General features: G+C 39.4%; 1 protein-coding gene across 2 annotated transcripts in view; it reads left to right on the forward strand.

Moving 5' to 3' along the window:
- The window catches only part of tenm3 (teneurin transmembrane protein 3), a 417,647-nt gene that overhangs the window by 372,343 nt on the left and 20,065 nt on the right, over window positions 1-25,239 (forward strand). For both annotated transcript variants that reach the window (XM_084747609.1, XM_084747617.1), the window contains 13 exons: window positions 2,003-2,157; window positions 4,923-5,024; window positions 5,175-5,348; window positions 5,678-5,737; window positions 6,166-6,328; window positions 9,793-9,931; window positions 10,069-10,174; window positions 10,567-10,709; window positions 11,432-11,610; window positions 15,304-15,408; window positions 16,779-16,909; window positions 20,690-20,859; window positions 22,729-22,855. In XM_084747609.1, coding sequence (XP_084603735.1) covers window positions 2,003-2,157; window positions 4,923-5,024; window positions 5,175-5,348; window positions 5,678-5,737; window positions 6,166-6,328; window positions 9,793-9,931; window positions 10,069-10,174; window positions 10,567-10,709; window positions 11,432-11,610; window positions 15,304-15,408; window positions 16,779-16,909; window positions 20,690-20,859; window positions 22,729-22,855 — 1,754 coding nt within the window. The remainder of the gene's footprint in view (window positions 1-2,002; window positions 2,158-4,922; window positions 5,025-5,174; window positions 5,349-5,677; window positions 5,738-6,165; window positions 6,329-9,792; window positions 9,932-10,068; window positions 10,175-10,566; window positions 10,710-11,431; window positions 11,611-15,303; window positions 15,409-16,778; window positions 16,910-20,689; window positions 20,860-22,728; window positions 22,856-25,239) is intronic.

Raw genomic sequence — 25,239 nt, forward strand, 5'->3', positions numbered from 1 at the left:
TACCAGGTCCAGTGTTTCGATTGTTTGCAGATAGTTTTGACTGATTTTGATTTGCACGGCTGCTGTTGTGCTCATCCAAACAATACTTCATGTTTTTCAAAACATTAAAAGGATAGTTTAGATGACTCAAAGTGTGGTTGTATGAGGTGCTTATCCATGCTAAGCAGTGTCAGCAGCAAAATGTATTGTAGACACAAAAAACAGACATCCGTTTAAATGTACAGTATATGTAGAATATTTTCAACACCTTACCTTGGTGTTACAGCATTTCTGGACAGGAAACCGCAATTGTATATGCCAAATATAACTCTCTCTAAAGCTACAAGGGTCAAGTGGGAATTTTACCTCTCAAGAGTTGTTGCTCTGCTGCTGCCTCCATCTATTAGTTTGTTTGTGTTATTGTGTGACTTTGGTGAATCTGAATTAATCCTTTAAAACACCAAAGTCACACAATAACACCCACAAACTAATCAATCAAGGCCGTGACAGACCAGCAACTCTGCAACTCGTATTCTCTGAGATAAAATAGGCTGATTTTTCCAAAGCAGTCTGGTTGGTCAGGAAAGGTTGTCTGACAACAAGGTAAAGCAGTGAACATATTCTAAATATAGCGTACACTTAAACTGATCTTGATTTTTTTTAGGTGTTTAGGTGTTTTCACACCTCCCTCGTTTGGTTCGGTTAAAACGAACCATGGTCCATTTTCCTGTTTAGTGTGGTTCACTTGGGCTGGTGTGAAAGCTGTCAATCAAACCCTGGTGCGGACCAAAGAACCGGACCAAGTCCATCTGAAAAGGTGGTAGATGATGTTATTTTAGCACCATTTCAAAAGCTAAATGGCTAATAATACCATCAGCTGACTGTTCAGGAGGCGATTGTACAATTGATAAGACATGTATCGCCTATATTTTTGAAATTCATGTCATAACAGACAGGCACTTCAGCTCAGGTATTAAAACTGATTAATAGGTCAAAAGCTGTTAAAACTGCTGTCTCCTACTCTGTGTCCGATTAAAATGTGTGTAACAGCGACTCCACAGTTACAGCTGTATGTCACACACATTAAAAAGTCGGGTGCAGGGCAGATGTGCTGTCCCCCTCCCTCCATCCCTCTCTTTCTCTGCCTGAACAAGGGGAAACAAAAATCCTGGTGCTTTCTTATTCTCTTCCTCTCCCAACACTTTTGTAAACTCAATATAAAAAGATCTACAGTCGGGCTGACACACGCAGCACCGCAGCACGCTGTCTCTGTGTGGACATTATGCACATACGAGCCACAGCAGGTCAGCGAGGTGCAAAGTGTCCTGTAGGCTACAAGGCACCTCCTTTTCATCCAGTTTTTGTCACTCGTTTTTCAAGACATGCCATGATTTGCTGGTTGTTTCTTTGTAATAAACACATCTGAAGCATTAAGGGGTTGCGTAAACGTCTGTCAGTCACAAGAATTTGATTTTCTCACATGGGTCCTGATGATGCACTGATGATGCAGAATGACAATCATCAAAACTGTCCAATCAACAAGTTACCTGTCAGTCTGTCAAACTTGTTTCCGCCTCTTGGTTGGTTAGTAAAACGTCAATGTGAACATTAACTGTACCAGGACTGAAATGCAACCATGTTTCTTTTTTTTCCTTTGGTCCGCACCAATGAACTGAAACGCAAGTGTGAAGACGCCCTAACATGCATTTTGTTGCTGACCCTGTCCACAGCTTTACATTGCTTAGCTTCCTCCACTGGTACTCCTGCTGCTTCTCTAAACTGGTAGTGTGTTGCCCAACATCAATAATCACACTTCCAAAAATACCAACTGGCCCTTTAAATGCACCGTGACTTCATTCTTTCTTATTTATATTTTTTTCTTTTTTTAATTATCTGCTGCAGCTGCATCTTGACTCCCACGGGAGAGGTGCCTCACTTTCATTTTCCTGTGGAGCTGATGTATTAATAATCAGCTGGATGACAGTGTTGAATTGTGTGTGTTCTCTGTTTACGTTCCCTACAGGCATCGCAGTTGACAGAAACGGTTTGATCTACTTTGTGGACGGGACTATGATCAGGAAAGTGGATCGTAATGGAATCATCTCCACAGTGCTGGGCAGCAATGACCTGACCTCTGCGCGACCTTTGACCTGCGACACTAGCATGCACATAAGACAGGTAACATGCAAAGAGAACCGAATGTGCTGCATCCATCCTGCCTGCCTCCCTTTGTTCCCCTCAAATTTCTTTTTAAATTTTTCACCGACACACAAGTATTGAAAAGGTTACATTTCCTGTGTTAAGGTTGTGTCAAGTACACCCTGCCTGCCTTCCTTTAACTCTCACTACGGGATAATAATGTCACACTTCAGTCAATCAGTCAAACTGTATTTGTACAGCACCTTTCATACAGGTTAGTGCAGTTCAAAGTGCTGAACAGATGACTGACAGCCTGGTAATACGACTCAACAAGCATAGACCATAACAGAGTGAAACAAGAACTATAGATCAAATCAAAAGAATAACACTTATAACAGTTAAATACAATAATGGCTTTAAAAGCTATAACAACATGTTAGTGTTAGACCTGTGTTTCTCAATTTTTTTTACAAGAACCACCGGAGAAAACATCAGATTCTCCAAGTAAAACCATTATGACTGATGTTAAAATGGAGTCATGTAGACCTACTCTATCCAGCTACAGACAGTTCATGCAGCAGGCAGGTTTTTATTCCCGATAAGTTTATGATTTATTGTTGACTGTGGTCAGCAGTGCAAGGCAGTGGCAAAATGCATCACAATTCAATTCATAACTAATCATGGAATGTATCATGTATGAACGTGACCATGATATTGAAACAAAACTTAATTTTCACTATAAATTTTGATTCTATGTTTTTAAATAAATTTTTTTGGTTTTGAAGATTTAATGAGATTCCCCACTAGATTGTACCACTAGAAGAAGCTTGAGTTTCACCAGTCGTACTAATGCCATAGTTTGAAAATCTAGGTGTTAGACAAAAGTTAGACTAAAAACTAGATAAATAGATCAAAGTGACCAAACAGAATTGAGTAAAATCTAAGATCAATAACAGGACTAAAAACAATAATATAAAGTAAAATAGAATAAACACAAATACAATAAAATAAGTGAAAAAAGTAAAGTTAATCATTTCTCTAAATCATTCTTAATCATAAGACAGGCTGACGAGGCAGCTTTAAAGTTTAAAGATTTCAGTTAGTCCAGCATGTGAAACAGATGAAGCGTCTTTTGTCGAACATTTAATATCTTGTCTTTGTACTGTAAGATCAGAAAGTTCTTGCAAATCACTGTATTCTGTTTGTTATTTACATTTTACACAAAGTCCTGACTTTTTTTTTGGAACTGGAGTTGTTCTTTAAAAACAAGTGAAAGAATTTTTAAATCAATACAAACCTGGCAGGCAAACAGTGTTAGGAGTTTAAAACAGGTGTAATGTGTTCTCTCTCTCTCTGGTCCTGGTTAACATTCAGACCGCAGAGTTGCTGTTGCTGATTTAAAACCTTTTGAGCTAGACCAGATAGGAAAACAGTACAGCAGTCTGCACTCGACATAAAAAGGTGTGTTAGTCGCTCTGTGTCACTCAGAGACATTAATCAAAGTTCATTGCTATTGCAAATCAGTTGCACTTACTGTACATGTGATTCATAGGAGACAATGTCATATTGGTCTGATGTGTCATCATGTGTCATCATGTCAAAGAGTCCTTTAACAAGGCATGGATTTAGATATGATGACATTTACTGACTTTTCTTCAGTTCTTCACTGCAGTTCCTTTCAGTTTCAGAAACTCAGACAGAGGGACTTGTTTTCACACCTTATTTTCAGAGCGAGAATTTACACAAGATGGACTTGAGAATGCAAGGAACACCACCTACGTACACACAGATACATATTAAGCCTTGAAGGTCTAATGTTTGATACTTGCTGTGTGTGTGTGTGTGTGTGTGTGTGTGTGTGTGTGTGTGTGTGTGTGTGTGTGTGTGTGTGTGTGAAAGAGCTGTCTGTGGGCAGCATAGTTAAGAGAATATCTTACAGAGCTGAAGTTATCTGAACTCTGACCGTGTGTCCTTCTCTGCAGAATTTAGCTCAGTTTGACTCCTCACACTTATCTAGTTGACCTTTGGAGTTCACTTGTGGAAACAATGACTTCGCTGCCCACACATTGGCAGGTCTCACAGCTCTTTCCATACATTCATGCTGTATTCTATAAGAACACAGTCAGTATAATGTGATTGTGAATGTGCTGCGGACAGCTAGTGTTTCTAATGGACTGGACAGTAATTACATTACTCCTTGCAGGATGCTTTAATCATCATCAGAGATGAAACCATGTGAACATTTAATTGACCAGTCCTGTGTTTTTATATGCTGGCTTATGTATAACATCACTAAACAGACTGTATTACGGGTATATACTGTATTTTCCTGCAAATATAAATATAGTGTATCAAATACATTTTAATGGAAACAATACATTTAGATTAAATGGGTTAGATATGAAGTTTTCATACTTTGAAAGTTGGCTCTTTCTGTCATGCCCCCCCCCCCCCCCCCCCCCAAGTTGAACTGACCATCAGTAACTTTTGTGAAGCGGTTCCTCTCCCTGTTTTCTCTGTCCTTACGTGACCTCAGAGTGAGCTGGGCTGTTGAACTGTTGACATTCTGTTTTTATTTCTCATTTTTAAACCGTCTGTCATTATCAGACAGTGGGCACTGATTCATTCAACTCAGAGGTCACTGAGACAAACAAAGCTGGCAGCATTCAGCCAGGCAATGCACAGCATGAATCAATAGTATCAGAAAGTAGAAGACAAACTAGTTTAATGGAACTATACAAAGTCAGAGTAGAATGTGAAGTGAAACTCTCTGTCTTCGTCCTCTTCGCCATGTCTTTACCCAGGTTCGGTTAGAATGGCCCACAGATCTAGCCATCAATCCCATGGATAACTCCATCTACGTCCTGGACAACAACGTGGTGCTGCAGATCACTGAGAATAGACAGGTACTGACTCTGCCCACACTGACAGTCTTGTATGTTTTACAAATTTCCTACGAAGACTGTAAAGAAACAGCCTCATCCTACTTTGCCAAAACAAAACAAATACAGTGCTTCGTTGTCATTCTAAGGTCATCCATGTACTCGTGTGTTCAGGTTCGTATTGTGGCAGGTCGTCCGATGCACTGCCAGGTGCCTGGTATAGAATATACTATGGGGAAGAGAGCGGTCCAGACCATGCTCGAGGGAGCTACAGCTATAGCCTTGTCCTACAGCGGCGTCCTCTACATCGCAGAGACAGATGAGAAGAAAATCCACCGAATTCGACAGGTAATCTTCAGGACACATACGTCACATTCATGTAAAGTAATCTCTTGATTGCTGATAGACACTTTTCCCAACAAAGAGACACAACTTTAAATGTCCAAGTCAAGAGCAGCAGTGATGAATTGATTTATGCAAATGCATTGCATGACCATCAGCCTGTGTCACTGTATCATTTATCTTTTTTTTTATTTTTAGAGGATTCTTTTTCTCAGAGAGAAAAAGTGATGGCATGTAGCAAAGGTCTCACAGTTCATTTCTGTGAAAGTGCAGGTTAGTTTTGGTTTCTGTTTCCCAAGTTCTAAAATGTGTATTTCTGACTGTAATCCCACTAGGTGTCGACTGATGGAGAAATAACCCATCTAGCTGGAGCACCATCTGACTGTGACTGCAAGGTAGTGCAACCACATCTACTTCACATAATACTGAGGACTGCCATGTTCTGTCCCTGATGTCCTCCTATCTTAGCTTCATACCTAAGAAGGTGTCATAATACAGCTGGTTTGTCCATCAGCTCATCAAACCAACATAAGTGATGACTGATTCTGTATGGAATCTAATTCCACTACAGTATGATACAATGGTAGTGCATGCTCAACATGCATCTACAATGTATTAATAATACAGTAGAATAAAAACATTAAATTCATGAGGATTTTTTTCCAGTTGATTTTTTGGTGGTGCCCACATCCCTCCTCTCCTCTCCATAACACATGCCCCATTGAATTATTCATGTAGTGTTGTTTTCTACCTCTCACTTCTTTTCTGTCTCTGTTTGCTCCTTCTTCCTCTGTCCCTCTCCCCACCTCCCTCTGTCCTGCAGAACGATGCCAACTGTGACTGCTATCAAACAGGAGACGGCTATGCCAAAGACGCCAGGCTTAATTGCCCTTCCTCTTTGGTGGTGTCTCCGGACGGAACCCTGTACGTGGCTGATCTGGGAAACATCCGCATTCGAGCCATACGACGCAACCAACCACCTACTGGTATGTATATACAACATATGAAGTAGGCATACTGATGTTGTTCCGCAACGATTGCTGTATTTAGGAGGGCCAAAACATTGCATTTCAAAGCCCAAAGCCAGCTGTGGATGCGCGGGTGTCTACGGTCAAATGCAGGCCATGATGGATCTATGCTCTATTACATGGTATGTGGACCACATGGACTCATATGTGGACAAGGAATTATGCTTCACACCAACCACTGATTGTGCCGTGGACTTGCTGTCAGGTCTGAGGGGTTGAAGGGGTTTTGAACAGCTACAACAAAAGTATACTGCATACCAAACTGTGCATGATCTCAAAGAAGCCTTTGATCCAGAGTGCCGTAGTGAACACAAGCTGCCCCAAATATTTTCCTCACCTAATATAGACAGTGATTAAACAAAACTATGAATAGAATTCTTCCAGGAAGATACTGTGTGAGTTTAATAAATAAAATAAAATAAATTATGACATAAAACAAAGTAAACTATTATAGATTACTCAGTAGAGTGCACATGTCCACCAGGCAACGGATGGTGAAGCACCTACTGCAATGTTACCATAGCTGCCAGATGCAACCAGTGGAGATTTTCAGTTTTCAATAGTCTTTTCTGTATAGTATAGTCAGAGCTTTCTTAGTGTAGAATAGAATAGTGTAGTGGTATTGTAACTGAGCATTCTGGGTTCAACTAACTGTATAAACTTAATAAGCAAACAGTAAATGGGACAATCAATCTAAATATTGTTATTTATTTAAAACATTTTGTTTCTTTAGAACATTACAAGCAACCAGGCGGCTTTCCAGCAATATAACAGATATGTAAATGTGCATTATTGGAAAAGCTCACTGATCATTAAGGCATTCAGCTGATTAGATCATTTCCAATAACTGGATTGAATTCCAACAAGTAACCACTGTCATGTTCAATTTCTCATGTTTATAACAAACTAAATTTCATGAAATTCAGAATGAATCAGTTACAGTTGATAATGTAGCGAAGTCTGCATCTCTCATTGTTTTTGTCATAGTGGATCTGAAATGCTCCAATATGGTGACCACACAGACGCATAGCACCAACATACTAGAGGTGCAAAGTAGGGGTGGGTAAAAATATTGAAAAATTGATGCATCGAAATTATCCGCCCCTAATTCAATATCGATTAAGCAAACCCTCTTAATCGATTCACCTCCTGGCCATTGGGGGCGCTGTGCGCAACATCTTCGTGTGATTTGCGTTTTAAGGACGGAGGCTGCACGCGACCAAACAACAACAATATGTCTGCAAACTACCGCCAAGCTCTGTCCGCACACAGAAGATAACAGAGTCCGTGGCCGTCTTCATTTGCAAGGACCTTCGACCGTACAGTGTCGTGGAAAATGAAGGTTTTAAGAAGATGGTACACACACTTGAACCACGATACGCTATACCAACACGAAAACACATGACAGAGGTCACCATCCCGAAGCTGTACACAGAGGTGAAGACAGAGGTTTATATGCACAAGTGAGCTATTATGGTGCTGCTAATGTTTTATTTTCAGATGTTTTATTGCCCAAAGATGTGAAGTAACGTACCACATGTGTTATGGGCATGAAAATAAATATTTAAAAATTGCCAACAGGTACTCTTAATTATTTGTGTATTTCTACTTACTACTACTACTACTACTGAATCGATATTGAAGAATTTAAATCAATATCGAATCGAATCGAAATCGAATCGAAACCTAAAGAATCGAAATCGAATTGAATCGTGAGGTTCTTAACAATACCCAGCCCTAGTGCAAAGAGACATTATTTGTATCTGTGTCTGTATCTGTTCAACCAACAAAATTATCTGTCGCTGTATCTGTATTTGGGTAGGAGAACAGAAGTGGGTGGGGTTTACACCAGAAGTCACGTTAAATCGGGCAGATGTTTTATTTTCTAACCTAATATTCATTGGCAATGACACTGTTGTGTCTACAAAGCATCAAAATAATTGAATATTGACGTATTACCTTTCACCCTCCCTTTTTTCAATTTCAGTTTCAATTTTTTCAATTTAATCAGCTTTTTTCCCATGATGTTTCAGATCAAACATGTTACCAAATGAAAAAGTCAGATACAGTATAATATACAGTAAATGTTAAAAGTGAAATTTAAAAAAAAGAAAAGAATAATAAACCTTACAGTGAGATATTCCTTGCATTGTGACATGCATGAAACATATTCTCCTGCCAGTTCTACTGTAATACTATTGTCTCCTAGAATGAGTTTGAATGAGTTTGAATGAGTTTGTCATGGAAGAAAGTTCTGGTTTAATTTTGAGAAGTGATTTCCTCAATAGTTTTTGAATTTGGGGCAAGTTATGAGAAAGTAGGTTTCTGTTTCATCTTCTGCTGTTCCAAAGTGCACACAAATTCTTTTTATTCTTTCCAGTCGTTCTCTTTTATGACAACCGGTTTCAATTGAAAGTTTATGATCACAGAGTCTATATTTTGTTAGGGTTTGTCTTTTTAGTGGTTGTTTGATTTGGGTTAAATATTGGGGTAATTTAAATTATCTGTCTTGTAAATTATAGCGTTCTAATTTATTTATTGATTTCTGTTATCCACTGATTGAAATATTATGGGTTATTATCTTTGTCTATCTTTCTTTATTTGTAGAGAAACTAAGTTTAATGAACTGTGTGAAGCCCACCACCACCTCCCCTTTAAGAGAAAGATATTGAAAGATCAGAAAATGAAACAAATGTTTTTGTTTTGTGTTGTGTCTTTTATAAAAATGCATAAATAAAGATTCTATCTCACATCAGAAATAGAAGCTCTACAGTAAAAGAAATATCCTGTGACTGATTGAGGTAGATTGGAGCTTTTTGAAACTATGCTGAGGCAAACATGGAGCTGACATTTTCCTGATAATAATGAGCAAATTTACATAGAAGAATATCTATTTCCGTGGCATAATTTGTGCTTTCCCAAATAACGTATTCAGATTTTGTTACTTCCCTAAGACATATAGCAGCAGCCAATGAGGTACAGTGAAAATGACAGAGATTTATCCATCTTGTATCGTACCTAACTTCATTACATATCTTATATGGACTCAATCTGCTGATGCTCTGGTTTAAGATGAAACAAAACTCTTCTTCTTCTAACCCTAACCCTGTCAGGTATGGAGCCATGATAAAGACCAAAATATGTCTTGCAGCGGTCTGGGTAAGCCTTGTTTTTAGCCTAGCAGTTGTTGATGACTTGCAGCTCCTACAGATGAGATAAGAGGAGTTTATAGCAGCTGCTATAAAACAGAGCAGCCAATAAAATGTGTTTTTCAAGGTTTGTCAAAAAATTTGAATCACTACATTCACAAGAGGTCCTTGAGCATGCAGTCATAAAAATATTGGGCTGATGGGTCAAGTAGTTAGAGGACAGAACGGACACTCATACATGCTGTCTGTCTGTGTTCGTCTCTGCATCTTCAGGCTCTCTGGCTTCAGGTCCGACCTCCTATGAAGTGGCATCTCCAGCCTCTCAAGAGCTCTATGTGTTTGACATGAATGGGACTCACCAGTTCACCATGTCTCTGGTCACTGGGGACTATAAATACAACTTCAGCTACAGGTTGGTGTGTGTGTGGGAATCGACACATATTTGCTTTAAAAAAATAATTGTGTTGTAATTAAAGATGACTGCATTTGCAACACACCCTTGCAAATTTTCACTTTGTCATTTTCGTCATTATATTCCTTCACCCTCAGCAACGAGGAGGATGTAACGGCAGTGACAGACAGCAGCGGGAACACCCTCCGTATCCGTAGAGATACCAACAGGATGCCTGTGCGCGTGGTCGCCCCTGACAATCAGGTGAGATGAGAATAACATTTCATTTCATATTTTCATGAAATTTGTAGTCACAGTAAAGTAATGATTTGAGAAGGTAGGACTTTAAGATCCTGTTTTGTCAGTTAATGGTACAAAATGTTATATGTAACTCACCAAAATACCTGTTGATTCATTCAGGCAGCTGATAGGCCAGTAATTCTTCTTTATATATTATAGTTTTGAACACAGTGTTGCTTTTCGCAATAGATAGTTTCAAGAAAAATGCTGAAAGACTGTACTGACAACCCAGAATATTTATCAGAGTAAAGCAAACATATACTGATATCTTTGAGATGAAGTCTACTCACAGACTGTTTGTAACCCTGTTTGCCTGTGGTGTGTGTGTGTTTATTTTTGTGCATGCGTGTGTGTAGGTCATCTGGCTGACCATCGGCACTAATGGAGGTCTGAAGACTCTCACGGCTCAGGGTCAGGAACTGGTCTTGTTTAGTTACCATGGCAACAGTGGCTTGCTGGCTACCAAGAGCATCCAAATCGGCTGGACTACCTTCTATGAGTGAGCAGCATCACTGTGTTTATATTTGAGTGCCTGCCTGTGTTGCTGTGTGCTGATGGAGGATGGATGGGTAGAAAAAACCTTTTACAAGTATATTAATATAGTTAATATAAAATTATTATTATTATCATTATTAGAATTATTATTATTAGACTTTTTAAATTATTTTAGCTCTTAATGGTTATTATTAGCAACAATAAATCATTTCCATGACTTATGTTCTGCAGCTGCTCAAACCAGCTCAAAGCAGGAAATGTCAGCTGTCAAGCTGAACTAACAGAACTGTAACATACACTCGTTCATTTCTCCATGCTTTCTACAAGTTATATATGTATATATATATATATATATATGTATATATATATATATATACATATATAACTCTATATATATATATATAACTTTTATGTATAAATATATAATGACTTATCATAAAATAATTGAAAACCTACTGTGAAGAAATTTACTGAATTTAAAATCTACCTCTGATTAAAATACTTCATTTCAAGCTTTATCTCCTGCTATTCCTCACAGCCAGCTCAAACACATTCAGGTGTAAGAGACTACAGCCGTGTGTGTGTGTGTGTGTGTGTGTGTGTGTGTGTGTGTGTGTGTGTGTGTGTGTGTGTGTGTGTAATGTAATGTAGATTCAGATATGTTTCACATGTCTTTACAGCACATTACAGTAATGGCTAATTCATCCCTGCATCCTGTCCTTGTAGCTATGATAGCGAGGGTCGTCTGACTAATGTGACCTTCCCCACTGGCGTGGTGACCAATCTCCACGGCGACATGTCGTCAGGGGCTGTTGCTGTGGACATTGAGACGTCAGGGAGGGATGAGGACGTTTCCATAACAACCAACTTGTCATCAATAGACTCCTTCTACACTCTTGTGCAGGGTAAGGTGCTTACACAAGTGTTTGTGTGTGTATCAGTTTACTCCAGAGACTGTGTGTTGTTACACACTCTTCTCTCACACTCTAATTTGCCTTTTTATTAATATGAATCCTACTGGACAATGTAGTCCCAGCAGAAACAGGCTGAGTGTTCTCTGTTCAACATTTTTCAACTTTTTTTTGTTCAACACAAACTGTGGCTGGTTTCCATTGAAATCACTGACAGGCGGCTGTGATTCAGATGGAAATGAGTCAGTGTGGAAAAAGCCCAACTTGTTCTAGAGGAGCAATAATCAATCACCAGTTCTTAATCACTGAGGAAGATGTACAGAAACTTGCAGTCTACAAAGAGAAAACAGGACAAGCTGATAGAAAGGATTAATAGCGGTGAGCAAGGCATGGCCATGTCCGCCGTGCCCCCTCAGTTTGGCCTTTCTGCCCCTCAAAAAATGATCTGCCCTGCAGCTACAGTGACTATGATGCCCCGCCCACACCGCCCCAGGGGCTGTTTATCTGCGATGACTCGCAGTAGAGACATAGTGCTTGGACAGTGTGTGAGAAAGTGTGCATATGTGGACACCTGTGATAGAGACTTTAATCATGAAGCCTAATTTTACTCTATACTTCTGTGGTGTACCCTGCAGACTCAGCTAGAGCCTTGTTCTATATGCTTGTCTCCTCTTTACTGTGCTTTGGATGCACTGTCTTTCACTATGGAAGCCCATTACTGCCAATGTGATGACAAGAAAGATCCTGTAGGCCATTATAATGAGAAACTTTCTCAAAATAATGACTTAATAATGAAAATAATGACTTTCTCATCATTATTTAATGACTCTGTTAAGACAGTTTCTCATTCCTTTATAATCCAGTTTCTAAAAAAGTTGGGACATTGTGTAAAACATTAATAAAAACAGAATGCAAGGAACACTTTCCTACTTGTATTTAATTTAATACAATGTAAAGACAATATATTTTAATGTTCAAATTGCTAAACTTCATTGTTTTTTGTAAATAGACACTTATTCTGATTTTTGTCGATTATTTTTTGGGCTTTTTGCCTTTAATCACAGGACAGCTGAAGACATGACAGTAAAGGGGGCAGTAAGAGTCAAACCAGCGGCTGCTGCAGAGGACCAACAGCCTCAGTACATGGGGCAAACGCTCTACCAATTGAGCTGTGGGGCGCACCTTAAATAATTGTTTTATTAGATGACTTTGCTCTCTGGACATTTGGCTTTTGAACCCTTGAAAAATTGACAACACCAAAGCCAAGTGGCCTCTGCCCTAAAATGATGAAATTCCAGGCCTGGTGCTGAGGCTAGTAAATTTTATACAGTAGTGTTGAAAACAAAGTACAATTTTTTGGAACATTTAGGCATGCGGTTGTATTGTCACAACCCTGAAACATTATTGCTTTGTGTTTGGTGTGGTAAGGGAAAAAAAATCCTGATGATCCATTTTCTAGATCTGAATTGTTTTCTCTCCTGTGTTTATGATTAAAAAACAGGTGGGGGGAAAAAGCTTTGTCCAGACTATGTTTTTCTAAGTTCCTCATTTTTCATCTGTAAAGACAGGTGTTTTCTTCCAGGTTTTAATTTCTCCGTGCACTCTGTACCTCTTGTAGCCAAACGAGTATTACAAAAATGATCCTGACAAAAAAAATATCTTTATTTCTTCACCCGTTTCACAGATGAAAAATAAGGTGTAGACCACCAACTAACATGCAGTATTGCCACTAACCATCATCTAAACAGTCTGTGACTATTTCAAAACAAAAGACATCTATTCACTTTTACTTTGAAAAACACTTTCTTTTGTTAGATTAGTTTTCTTGTTGATTGTGTCAGACATTTGACTAAATCACACCAGATAGAGTAGATAATGAAAGTTGTGATGTTTTCTGTCTCCACTTTAAACCTTTTAGAAATAGATCTGAGATGAGGAAGTAAGTTATGGATTGATCTGTCAATAAATCCCCTCTGAAAAGAAAAAAAATCTAGTTTCACCATTCTCATCATCCTTCATGTGAGACATTGGGCCTAAACAGCGAGGGGAAACAATAATTTAGCACTGATGCTCTTGTTAAATCTGAACTAATGAGCCAGTTGAAGCGAGGCCTCGAGTGGCCGGCAGTGATTTGTTTCAGAGCGAGCTACATGTTTCCAGAGTGTGAAGGAAAACAGAGTAGAATCTCCCTCACAGCGGAGCAGTATTGATTGGAATGTAATAAGTTATTCAAAGCCATCGACAAGTGTAGCATTCCTCTCCATCAATTCATGTACATTATTTATTGTTTCACCTCCCCACGATCACCTAAACTGCACAGTGTGCCAGTGTGAAAGTGGTCTGGGTAATGTGAAATCACATTAGGTGTAGGTGCAGCCCAGAAATGGTAAACAAGCTAATATAACTGCCGCATTTTGTCATTTTGATGTTGTTGTTGATTGCATTGTGAGAGCTGGGGAACATGTTTGCAACGCTGGGCAATGATGGTCTGGAAGGATAAATACAGTACATGTTCATGGCAATGCATTATCATGGTGTGTGTGTTGTCTCTGCCCAATATATTGTGTGAAGCTTTCTTTTGTGCTCGACAGTTGATGTGGGCGGCTGAGAGTTAAGAATCAGCTTAAGAATAAAGTCAAAATGTAAACATAAACTTCTTCTTTCTCCTCTGATTTTTTTTTCTTATTCTTGGCCCTACTTCATCCTTGACATTTCAACTTTATTCTTGAAATTCCAACTTTATTCTCAACATTTTGGCTTAATTGTCAACATTTCAACTTTATTCTAGACATGCAACTTGATTCTAAACATTGTGACTTTTTCCTGGAAATGCCATATTGAAAAAGATCTTCCTTCTGTCATTTCTTTTCCTTACACGTGGCCCAAAAAATCTTCCATAGACCACAGATCATTCATGTGAACAAGAATTTAGCCAACCAATGCTCTATTCAGTAGATTTTACCAAAAAAATAGAAGAAGGGGAAAAGAGGAGAAAAAATATTTGAGTAAAATCTTGTTGAACTGATTTAGAAGACAAGATGATTTGAAAAAAAAAATGCCAAAGATAATCCCTGCAGATTGTGCAGTAATAACATGTGTAACAAAAGAAGACACGACATCGTATTAATGTGTCAAATTATTATTGAATTGGAATCAAGCATGTAAATGTTTTTTTGGGCCTTGCATAATGACAAAAGTTTTCTTAGGAAATATTTTGATTAGTTGTTAAAAAGAAAACTGGTCATAAAGAAATCATTTACCTGAAGGTCTGTCAGGAGGAAGGAGGAATAAATAAAAATGTCTCGAGCCGAGAGAGCCTCTACCTCTCCCATTACTCTCTCTCTCTCACACACACACCAGGCCATTAGTCCTGTGAGAGGTCAAGGGGAACCTAATTAAAAGAGGCTGGAGGATGTTAATACCATTAGCAGGTTCAAACACTGCCCACAGAAATTAATTGTACTGTTTTCTCTCTGTGCGTTTATCCCTTTATCTACTGCCTCTGTTACACTTTCTTGCTCTCCCTCTTTCGTCTTTTTCTCTCCTTCACCCTCAGTTCAGTAAAGTATTAATAGTGTTTTTCTAATAAATCCTTTGACAGTTCCCGCACTGAATACACTAAATCAATGTGACATACTGTTGTGGTTCATTCATGATAGCTGTCTTCATGTCTCTCTCTCATCACAGACCAGCTTCGTAACAGCTACCAGGTGGGTAATGACCATTCACTGAGGGTCATCTACGCCAATGGGATGGACACACACTACCAGACAGAGCCCCATATACTCGCAGGTACGAGCACATTACCCTGAATGTACAGTATAATGTCATCATCATCATACACACATCAGAATAGTTCTGGTGCACATTAGTTGAAAGCAAAAAGAATCTGTTATCGTCAAATGTTTTTACACGGTGCAGCATGTATAAAGCATTTGGTGCGGACTAACTACAGGGTGAAATGAGTTACAAATGAATTATAAATTGCTCAGACTGCTGCATACCAGATTTCCACATAGATCGTTTTCAGCCAAGAGTTTTCATGTTGCATGTCGTGTCAGAGGCCTTTTTCTGAGAGAGGCCAACACAACTTTGTGCAGGTAAACACCATCTGAAGGGCTTGTTTGTGAAAAGGATCAGAGTGTCAGCGTCATGTTTTCACCCAGTATGAGACACTGTTTGTCCAGCTGTAATCATACATTGTTTTTAGCTCACAGTTTGATTTGACACAGGGATTTGATCTTCACTGACAGTATCAGAAAATATCACAACAATAACAAAAAATATCACTATACTGGTGTTTTAATGGTTCAGTGCAGTGGTTCTACTTTCTAGATAGCCTCTCATGTGCATTCATGACAATGTGAAAAACAGCTAATAAATATTTGAAATGTGCTGGTTATACTGTAGGCGATCTGTCATAATAAAAATGCCTGCTTTTATTTATGGCAACATTTTGTTATCAGTGTTATTGCTTTGTAATATAGTGCAGACTTTTTATATTTACAAGCTCTCACTTGCAGCTGAACTACCAAACTGCAGCAATATAACTTTCAAAACAGTAAATACAGAAGTGATAAGCAACTAAAACAAGTGTCAAGTCTCAGCAGGGGGGTTTTTCATATGATGGCTGAAGGCACAGCATGCTGGAAAATGGTTGGTGGCACTGAAAAATGACTGATATGTTGTGTAAACTGCATTAAGTGGGCTAAATTAGAAGATTTAAACCACACACAACGGTGATATATATACTGGTACAGATAAATGAAACCCTCCAGAGACGCTAATGGCTTCTGTAAATTACCACAATCTACACTGGAAAGTGCCGTGTTGCAAAGTTAATTGTTTGAGCCACATCTTGATAAAAGAAGGACCTCGGTATTGTTGCAGTATTAGCATGATTAGAATGATCCACTGTAAAAAGGTGTGCACACACACAGGCTGTGTGATGAAATTAGAATCAACAGTTCAATTCATTTACAGACTGACTCACAAGTATCAAACTGTCAAGTAGAAACATTTACACACAGCAGATGTCGTGTGTGAACAGCGCATATTGATTCACTGCTTTATTTTAGCTTTGCATATTCTGGTTTAGACTTTTTTGCTATAAAATATTGATGGCATTCTTGTGTTATATCTCAATTCTGTTGCATTTGTAGGTGCTGCTAACCCAACTGTGGCCCGACGCAACATGACACTGCCGGGAGAGAACGGCCAAAACCTGGTGGAGTGGAGGTTCAGGAAGGAACAGACGCGGGGAAAAGTCATCGTGTTTGGGAGAAAGCTCAGGGTGAGTTATCTCCAGCTGAAGTCTTCCAAACACAGAGAACAATAGAAAACCCTATTTGTGACAAGTGACCTACAAACAATGCTGTTATATGGAACTGGGTTAGACTGACAAGCTTGTTCTTTTATGGAAGATGTGATTAGATTTGGAAAGATTGGTTTTAGAATTCGTGTCACAGTTGACACACACTGACAGGCGACAAATCTATCACAGATTCACCTGCGTGTTTCTGGACTAACTGAAGGAGAAACCCACACCGACGTGGGGAGAACATGTGAGTGCACTGCGCTGGAAGTGCCAGGAGTGGCCCCAGCTGTCCATTAGATGTAAATCTCTCTGCAAGGCAACAATACTCACAAATCACTGAGTCATGTAACTCTTATCATTTTGTCCCCCTCTATGAGCAGCACAGTGTGGGTTACAGAGTTCTGTTTCTATTATGGCCATGTGTCTGTTGTTCTTACAAGCTATTAGGACAGAAGGGAGGGACAGTGATTTGTCTGTAGCGCTTGAATATTACATGAAATGTTCTCTAACTAGCCCAGCCTAATAGGAGGAAAGTGAGCAGTCATGTGGCCTCTGGAGAGTTTGATCCAAGCAATGGTGCCATTCTCAGCATGGTCCAATAAAGCCTAATGAATGTAACAGCATGTCCACTGGAGGTAATGGGGACTGCTGGATTGTCAGCTAGCGGCACGGCGCAGGTAGATGTGTTTTTGTAAATGGGTGTGCAAAGGTGAGCATAAATACAGTATGTATGCTGTCAGCTCCATGTTTGTGATTCATGTGTGTGAGGATTTGTCTTCACTAATGCTGTGACGGTACAGCTGCCCCGCTGCAGCAACAAGATGCCAATTTAAGCCGGTAATGATGATGGGGTGATTGTGGGGCTGGATGAACAACAGTGAACTCTCATCTAGCCTTTCTACTAAATGCTAATATTCATACTGGGTTTATATGGTGTGCTAATCCTACTGACAAATGTGCATTGTGCACAACACGCCAGTTAAAACTGCATGTTTAAGTAGCTTGTTGGATAAAATGACATCTATTGTGAGATACAGAATGTCAACACTGGCGAGTTTTAGTGATGATAAATTGATCATGTAGGACATTTAGTGGGTTTTTAATTTCCAGATGTATTTGTTTGCCATGTATTTACAATGTATTTGTCTTCTACTTTCAATGCTTAATAATGAATATTTTTTGTCAAAGTATTGATGAGAGATAAGGTAGATTCAGAGGATGCAAGTCAACATTCTTGCTACACTTAAGATCGCTTTTTTGTATCTGGGTATAATTTGCGTCTTAAAATATGAATGAACACTGTGATAGTGAGTTACTTGCTACTGCTGCATTTCTAATATTGATTAAACAGCAAAAACATAAAAGTTGTGCGTGTAGGTAGCGTGGCTGAGCAGAGTGAGAGAGCAGCACAGAGTGATGTGAGTGTGAGCCGAGCAGAGGAAAACATGAGCAGTGAAGCTGACGGTTCATCAGTATAGCCTTGTGTGACAAACACGGCTGTTCTTTAGAAAAAAGAAACTGATGAGGTGATCTCTCTCTCCTCAGTCCAAACCTCTGTCATTACTGACGGTTTGTAACTGTCTTGACCAGTTACAAACTGTTTACAAGCTGATTGACTGATGAAACCTGGACAAGCTGAGTCACAGGCGACGCCATCAGCTGGCCAGTTCACACTGCTGCAACTTCTTCCTGCAACGTTAAAAAATGCTTTCCTCTCATCGTGAATCTTTGGTCTGAACTGGGCTTTAGACTTTTATAATGTTGTAGGAGATACAAGATCACAGCAAGCAATCTCTTTATGAATCCAAATTCTTATCATTATTATTCCAACCTTGACCATAGACCAAGTCCCAATTCTAAAATTAGACATTTGCTGAGGATAGTGTCACTTCTTTTTTCAAAAAATGTTCTAACTCTGAAGGTCAGTTACTTACTTTGCTTCTCACAAAGGATTGTAGGATAAGGAAAAAAAATCTGTAAATGAGCCAGAAACTGATATGTATTGGTGAAAAGGACATAAAGCAAGCAACTTGGGAAGAAAAGGAAAAAGGGTGTGGGACATATAGTAGTCAAACTATAACACAATAATCAGCAGATAGTTCAGAGGCTCGGCTCTCTTACAAACAAATGAGCAGGAGCCAGTACTATAGTGAGGATTTACTGGAACTCATAATGTGATGAGACTGGGTTGATGACCACACCTGTGGTTGTAACACACCCCAGGAATGAATCCAGATGTGTTTCTCTATACTAGGAACGTCCAGCCGAGGTGAAGTGATTTTATGCAAAGGGAAGACGAGATTATCAGCGGTTTGCTTGGATCCACACGAACATGACAGACCACGCCAATGAGCTCTATGATGAGTTTCCCCTGATGTGGTGCAGCTTACACTCTGCAGGGCTTTTGGCTGTTATCCCGATGGTCTTGTTTTTTGTCCAGCTGGCTGCTCGCCACTATGCCAATATCCTCCTTCTCTGCCCCTTTTATTCACCTCGCCGCATTCAACTGGTGCTAATTTACAAATGAATGAGTGGCTGAATAAAAAGATGAGAAAAATGACTCTTGAACATTTTCCAGTAAGACTCTCTCTTTAATGAAACAGCTCTGTAAAACAATTGATTGGCTAAATCTTAGTATTTCCCCTTGCTTCAAGGACCCATAAGGTGAGTTTAGTGCTGAACCTGGGTTATCTGTCTTCGTAAATTGGAGTTTGAACAAATAGCAAGTCATTTAGAAAGCAATAAAGAGTGGCTAGCTGGCTTTGTAATGCTAAAGTGTTTTATGGGTCTTGGATCAGAAGTTTATTTTAATTCACTGGCTGAGGCGCAGATGTTGAACCGAATAGCCAAGAATTTAACACCTGGTCTTATTTATTGTTTGTCTGTTTATTTAGCCAGGTGGCTGATCCCTCATCATGAAGCATTCTTTGCACTTTTTTGTGCACCAATAATTCAAAAGAGTAAGATCTGAGCCGAAGTCCGCTCCCTGTCACTCTTGGTCTTTTTTCAAGGTATTTGTGTGCTTTGGTTAAAGATGACCAAATATGTGCTCAAGTTCAAAACCAAGCAGGTTGGCTGAGATTGAGCAGCTGATTGGTGTGTCTGTCTGTGCAGTAGTGATGCCCAGATGGTTTCTGAGTTTATCCAAATCTGCACATGCTCACGCATCACCACTGTGCAGATAGTGTCCTTTAGTTTTTGCTCACTTCTTGATCTTTGCTCTGGGAATCATTTCTTCTTGTACACAAAGAAACATTAAAATGTAACAGGTAACTATACTATTATTCATGCTCCCCAGAGGATCAACTCTTGTCATCTTGGACACACCATGGAATTACCTCAACACAAAATGTACACTCAGTATCGCACAGCAGAACAGGCAGATTACCATGGTTGCCACGCTATATTTGTGCTCCCACAAAAGAAGAAACCCTTTGAGTTTAATGTTCTCATAACCTTTCCACTAGTGCCACCTTCAGGATAAATGTAACAGTCTGAATCTCTGAACTGCTGTGACTCTAAACATCAGTGTTGTTTGATGTAATACTGTTGTGTTGTGGGATGAAATCAACGTTTGAGCATATAGAGGCCTTTAACATGCTTTAGGCTTTGAGCTATGTTCAGACTTTGATGGTAGCATAGCAGGGACTCAGCACAGCTGCATGTGATCAGTGTCATCTACTAAACATTTAATGCTTCAGCTGATCAAAGATTTATATGATCACAGAGTTTATTTGTGTGTGTCCACCCCTGCAGGTGAACGGCAGGAACTTGCTGTCTGTGGATTACGACCGGACGCTGCGAACAGAGAAAATTTACGATGACCACAGGAAATTCCTGTTGAAGATCATCTATGACACTCAAGGCCATCCAACACTCTGGGTCCCCAGCAGCAAACTGCTGTCAGTTAACTTGACATACTCCAGGTAAGCTGCTCTGTGACAGGGTTTTTATTATTTCAGGGTGTCCACTCACCTCCTTCACTGACCTACAACAGGCTGTAACATAGAGGAACAGTGGCACTGAGTACTAAAGTCCAACAAGATCTGAATTAAAAAGGGATAGTCAGAGTATTTCTACTGTATCCATGACTTTGGAAATCACTGCAATCACAGCACTTTCGAGGCAACTGTCGTCACTACATTTTGAGTTTTAAATCCAAGTCAGACTTCTACATTTTGAAATAAACAAAAGAAAAAATGTTTTGCTGACCTGTAGTCTTTTGTTGAGATCATTTTCTTATTTAGAAAAACTTAAATATTTGAGTATTAGGAACAAAAAAACTGTATTTCAAAAGTTGTTGAGAAAAGACATTAAAGTGAATAACAGTTAATAATTTAATATTTTCAATTGCAACCAATTAATTAAGCACCAAATAATGACAAGTGAGGTTCACAGCTCACTGAGAAGGTTTAAAATACAGAATTATTTGCTTAAATTAGTGTAATTGTCCAGCACCAAATTTCTGACTATTAAAAAAACAAACAAAACATTTTGTGACATGAACCCAAACTGGCTAAACATGTAGTGACTGACAAAACTAAAGGATGATTAAATTCCACCAGTAAATATCACTTCTAATGGGAACAGTGATGCTGAGCCTCGGACTGGATAACTGCTGTCAGGTCAGGTGTAAGAGATCTGAAATGCATCACAGAGGTGACTGTCAGGTATCTTGGACCTCTGTCTGCTCCAAAAAATATGTATGTAGAGTCACATAAACTGAGCATCCACTTGTCTTAGACCCTCATATGAGTATCATCACATCACATTTCAGTACGCTCCAGCTGCAGGTCCTCCTGTACTCCTTCCACATGAGCAGAGAAAGGCTTTGAGAACAGGGTCATGTCCTTCTTAATAAATATCTTGAAAACACTGGTTAAATTCCATGATCAGTGACGAGAGCGCAGTCATATATTTCCCCCGTTTCACAGAAATGTTTTTGGCAATTGGAGATTTGCTCACTGGGCTCACTTGATTAGACATTCCTGCAAAATCTGATGTCATCCAAAACAGCAGCTCTGCCAGGATTCTGCTTTTACAAAGTTCATAAATGTTCAGTTTTTGTTCACACTGTCAGAAAGGTGATAATTCTACTTCAAGTTGATCATTGAGGTGGTAGTGGGTGGCGGTGTTGTACTGGAGTGCATTATACTGAAAGGTATTTTGGACATTTTGTCCACCCTGTAGGGGTGAAATAGGAAAACACTGTGAACTGGAAAAGCCTGTGTTATTGAAAAAGTGTGCCCATAGTGACACCTATTGTTCACAATAGGAACGCCTTTTTGATACAGCCAACAGGGCCAAATATAATTTTAATTGTAAAATAACTCCTGGGACATATAAATGAAGTGTTGGGCCGAGTACGCCCCACAGGCCCTCGTCTAGACACCCCTGGTTGATACAATAGGTTTGAATTGCCCTGAAAGTGTTCTGGGTGTCATCACCTGATTTAATTCCAGGTTGTGTATGTTCTGAGACTGTGTAGAAGATGTTATCTTCATACAGCTCTGAGACTGCGTCAACACTTTCAAAGGAACTACAGGGCTGTAACACTAATACACTGACACACAGTGTTGGGATGATTCTGTGATTTTTCTGACACTTAAATCCCATTTAAGCTGGAAACACGTGGCCTAAATAGGACACATCCTGATGTAGAGCAGAAGTCAGCCTTCTACACAGTCTTATATTTGTGTGTGTGTCTGTGTGTGTGTGTGTGTGTGTGTGTGTGTGTGTGTGTGTGTGTGTGTGTGTGTGTGTGTGTGTGTGTGTGTGTGTGTGTGTGTGTTCAGTACGGGACAGGTGACAGGCCTTCAGAGGGGCCCGACCACAGAGAAGTGGGAGTACGACAGTCAGGGACGAATCATCTCCAGAGTGTTCGCTGATGGAAAGACGTGGAGCTACACCTACCTGGACAAGGTACAGCATGACACACATTTACACACATCACCAACAGTGTGTGTGAACAGTAAATGACTGTGTCTGACTTTGACTTCAGAGTAGGTGTGTGCATGTATCTTCCTGTTTTGAGTTTTACTTTCATGTGTATTCTATATATTTCATGAAGGACACGTCAAAACTGTTGTCATTATTTTCAGAAGTAGTGCTGCATACAGGTGTGTTATTACAGCAGAGCCTGCTCAAGGAGAACCAAATACAGTACATGCATGCACACACACTCACAAACACACACAGACACACACTCTCCCAGGGAGGTACTGTGATAGAAATGCTTCTCAACTCTGCAGATAAATGAGAAGATTAACATGCCATAGTGGGCACACACACACACACACACACACAGTTTTTTCTCTGTTTTTTCCATACACAAAGCAAGGTTAGTGTGTGTAAGCAACACTAATTGAAGCTTTTCCCCCTGTGTAAAATGTGCTGTCACAAAGTTAGTGAGGAAAACAACCAGCCACAAAGACTCTATAGTCCCTGTAAAGAGAGGAGAGGAGAGGAGAGGAGAGGAGATGGGAAGAGATGGGAGGGGAGGGGAGAAATGTCATATAATAGTTACAAAGGAATGAAACAAGCTCCCCACTCTCGTAAAGAGAAAATTTAGCACTTTTCATGTGGATATCCAGTCAGTGCTATTTATAAATGTAGTTAATTGAAACTGATTTTTGTTTGTTTTGTTTTTTGTTTTTTTTTTGGTTTATCTTTAATTAATTCCATGTTACCATCGTAGCCTATAGCTTTCACTTTGTTGGTGACAAATATGCTGTAATCCAGCACACCCCCTGGCTACCCAGAGAAAAAGACTTGAAATTTAAGCAGAAATAACCTGTACTATTTAACACTGTTTCCCAAAGCTCAAGATGTCGTCCTTTAATGTCTTATTTTGTCTGCAACCCAAAGATGTTCATAGAGGACTAAAGAAACACTTAAAACAGATAATTTGAACTTTTTTAGCCTGTATTTTCACAAGTAAAAGATGTGTTTCTCTTCCTCTCTGAGAGTAGTGTCATAGTAGTCAAAAATGTGGCTTGGGGGCTAATTTGGCATTGACTGTATTCACTTCAAGTCAGCGAGAATAGGATAGGTGGTGACACAGATTAAAAGTGGAGTCAGTGCTGTCAAATCAGCAGGTTTACAGTGACATTGAGTGGTCATGAAAATATGGAAAGGCAAAGTAGCATCTGTTAACTTACACCTGGCAAGTCTGTATCTGTAACAGTCCAAGTTTTTCTCACAGATCATGGCGCTCCCACAGGATAGGGAGGCGTATTTCACTGATGGAAATAGATGGCTTTAAAATAGGTGACTGAGTCTGTTTATTAAAGAAAAGAGGAGGAGACAAGGAGTAAACTAATGGAGAACAGGGCAGTAAAAATTCTCCACAAATAAGTGTTTGATTAAAAAAAAAGTAATGAACTCAAAAATACAGCAACCATTGTCTGTGAAGAAAAAGAGGAGACACATGCAGTGTCAGGAGGATTACTTTTGAAATGTAATAGTTAACAGATTATAGTTACCCTGTTAAAAACAGGGAGATATAGGTGAAGCGTCCTACAAACATAAATATAAACCAGGAAGTATAAACCTCATAACTTTATTGCTGTTGCATTGACTCATCTGTAGATGTTTCCTCTGGTTTGACATTGAGAATTACAAACAAACAAACTGTACACTGACAGTAATATTAGAGCCCTTTTCCCATTTCAGAAGAAAAATATTGGTGAATTTCCAGCACTGAAAACTTGTCCGACAACATGGCCACCTGCCTTGACGTGGTCAGCCAGTTGCCGCGTTTGATTGGCAGATGAGAAGCAGTGCAAATTCAAGCAAGAGAACTAATCAAAGACAGTGCTGAAAATCTGAGTGCATACTGTCATCCTGCCCTTGATGGTGTTGCACTCAAATTTGTTCCAACAGCTTAATGCTGACCCCTGTTCTCCACAAATATGCCAACAGAAGGCATTCCTGCACTGCAAAAAGATGCAAAGCAACAGAGTGAATGTTATACTTACTGTATCATCTACGAAGAAGAATTCAGATGGAACCTGTTTGTAACCAACATGTTAATCAGTAACCGTAAATAATTACCTACTAATTTTACAGCTGCAGTCAATTTGTCATTAAATGACATGTAACCAGTTACTCCCCACTACTGAAGGTGACTGAGGGAAGAGAGAGGAAAGAGAGAAATAGGTACTTAAAAATGAGTAACCTTAAAAAACCCCACAGTATCTGTTAAGGAGTAGAAGACAGGGGATTCCCTGTAGAACAAGAGCTGTGGCATTAAAAAAAACAAATAGCACGAGGAGGACAAGGAGTAGGAGACAGGAGGGATAAAT

This window comes from Lutjanus erythropterus, chromosome 3, assembly GCF_056507025.1.
Source record: "Lutjanus erythropterus isolate fLutEry1 chromosome 3, fLutEry1.hap2, whole genome shotgun sequence".
Taxonomy (NCBI): domain Eukaryota; kingdom Metazoa; phylum Chordata; class Actinopteri; order Lutjaniformes; family Lutjanidae; genus Lutjanus; species Lutjanus erythropterus.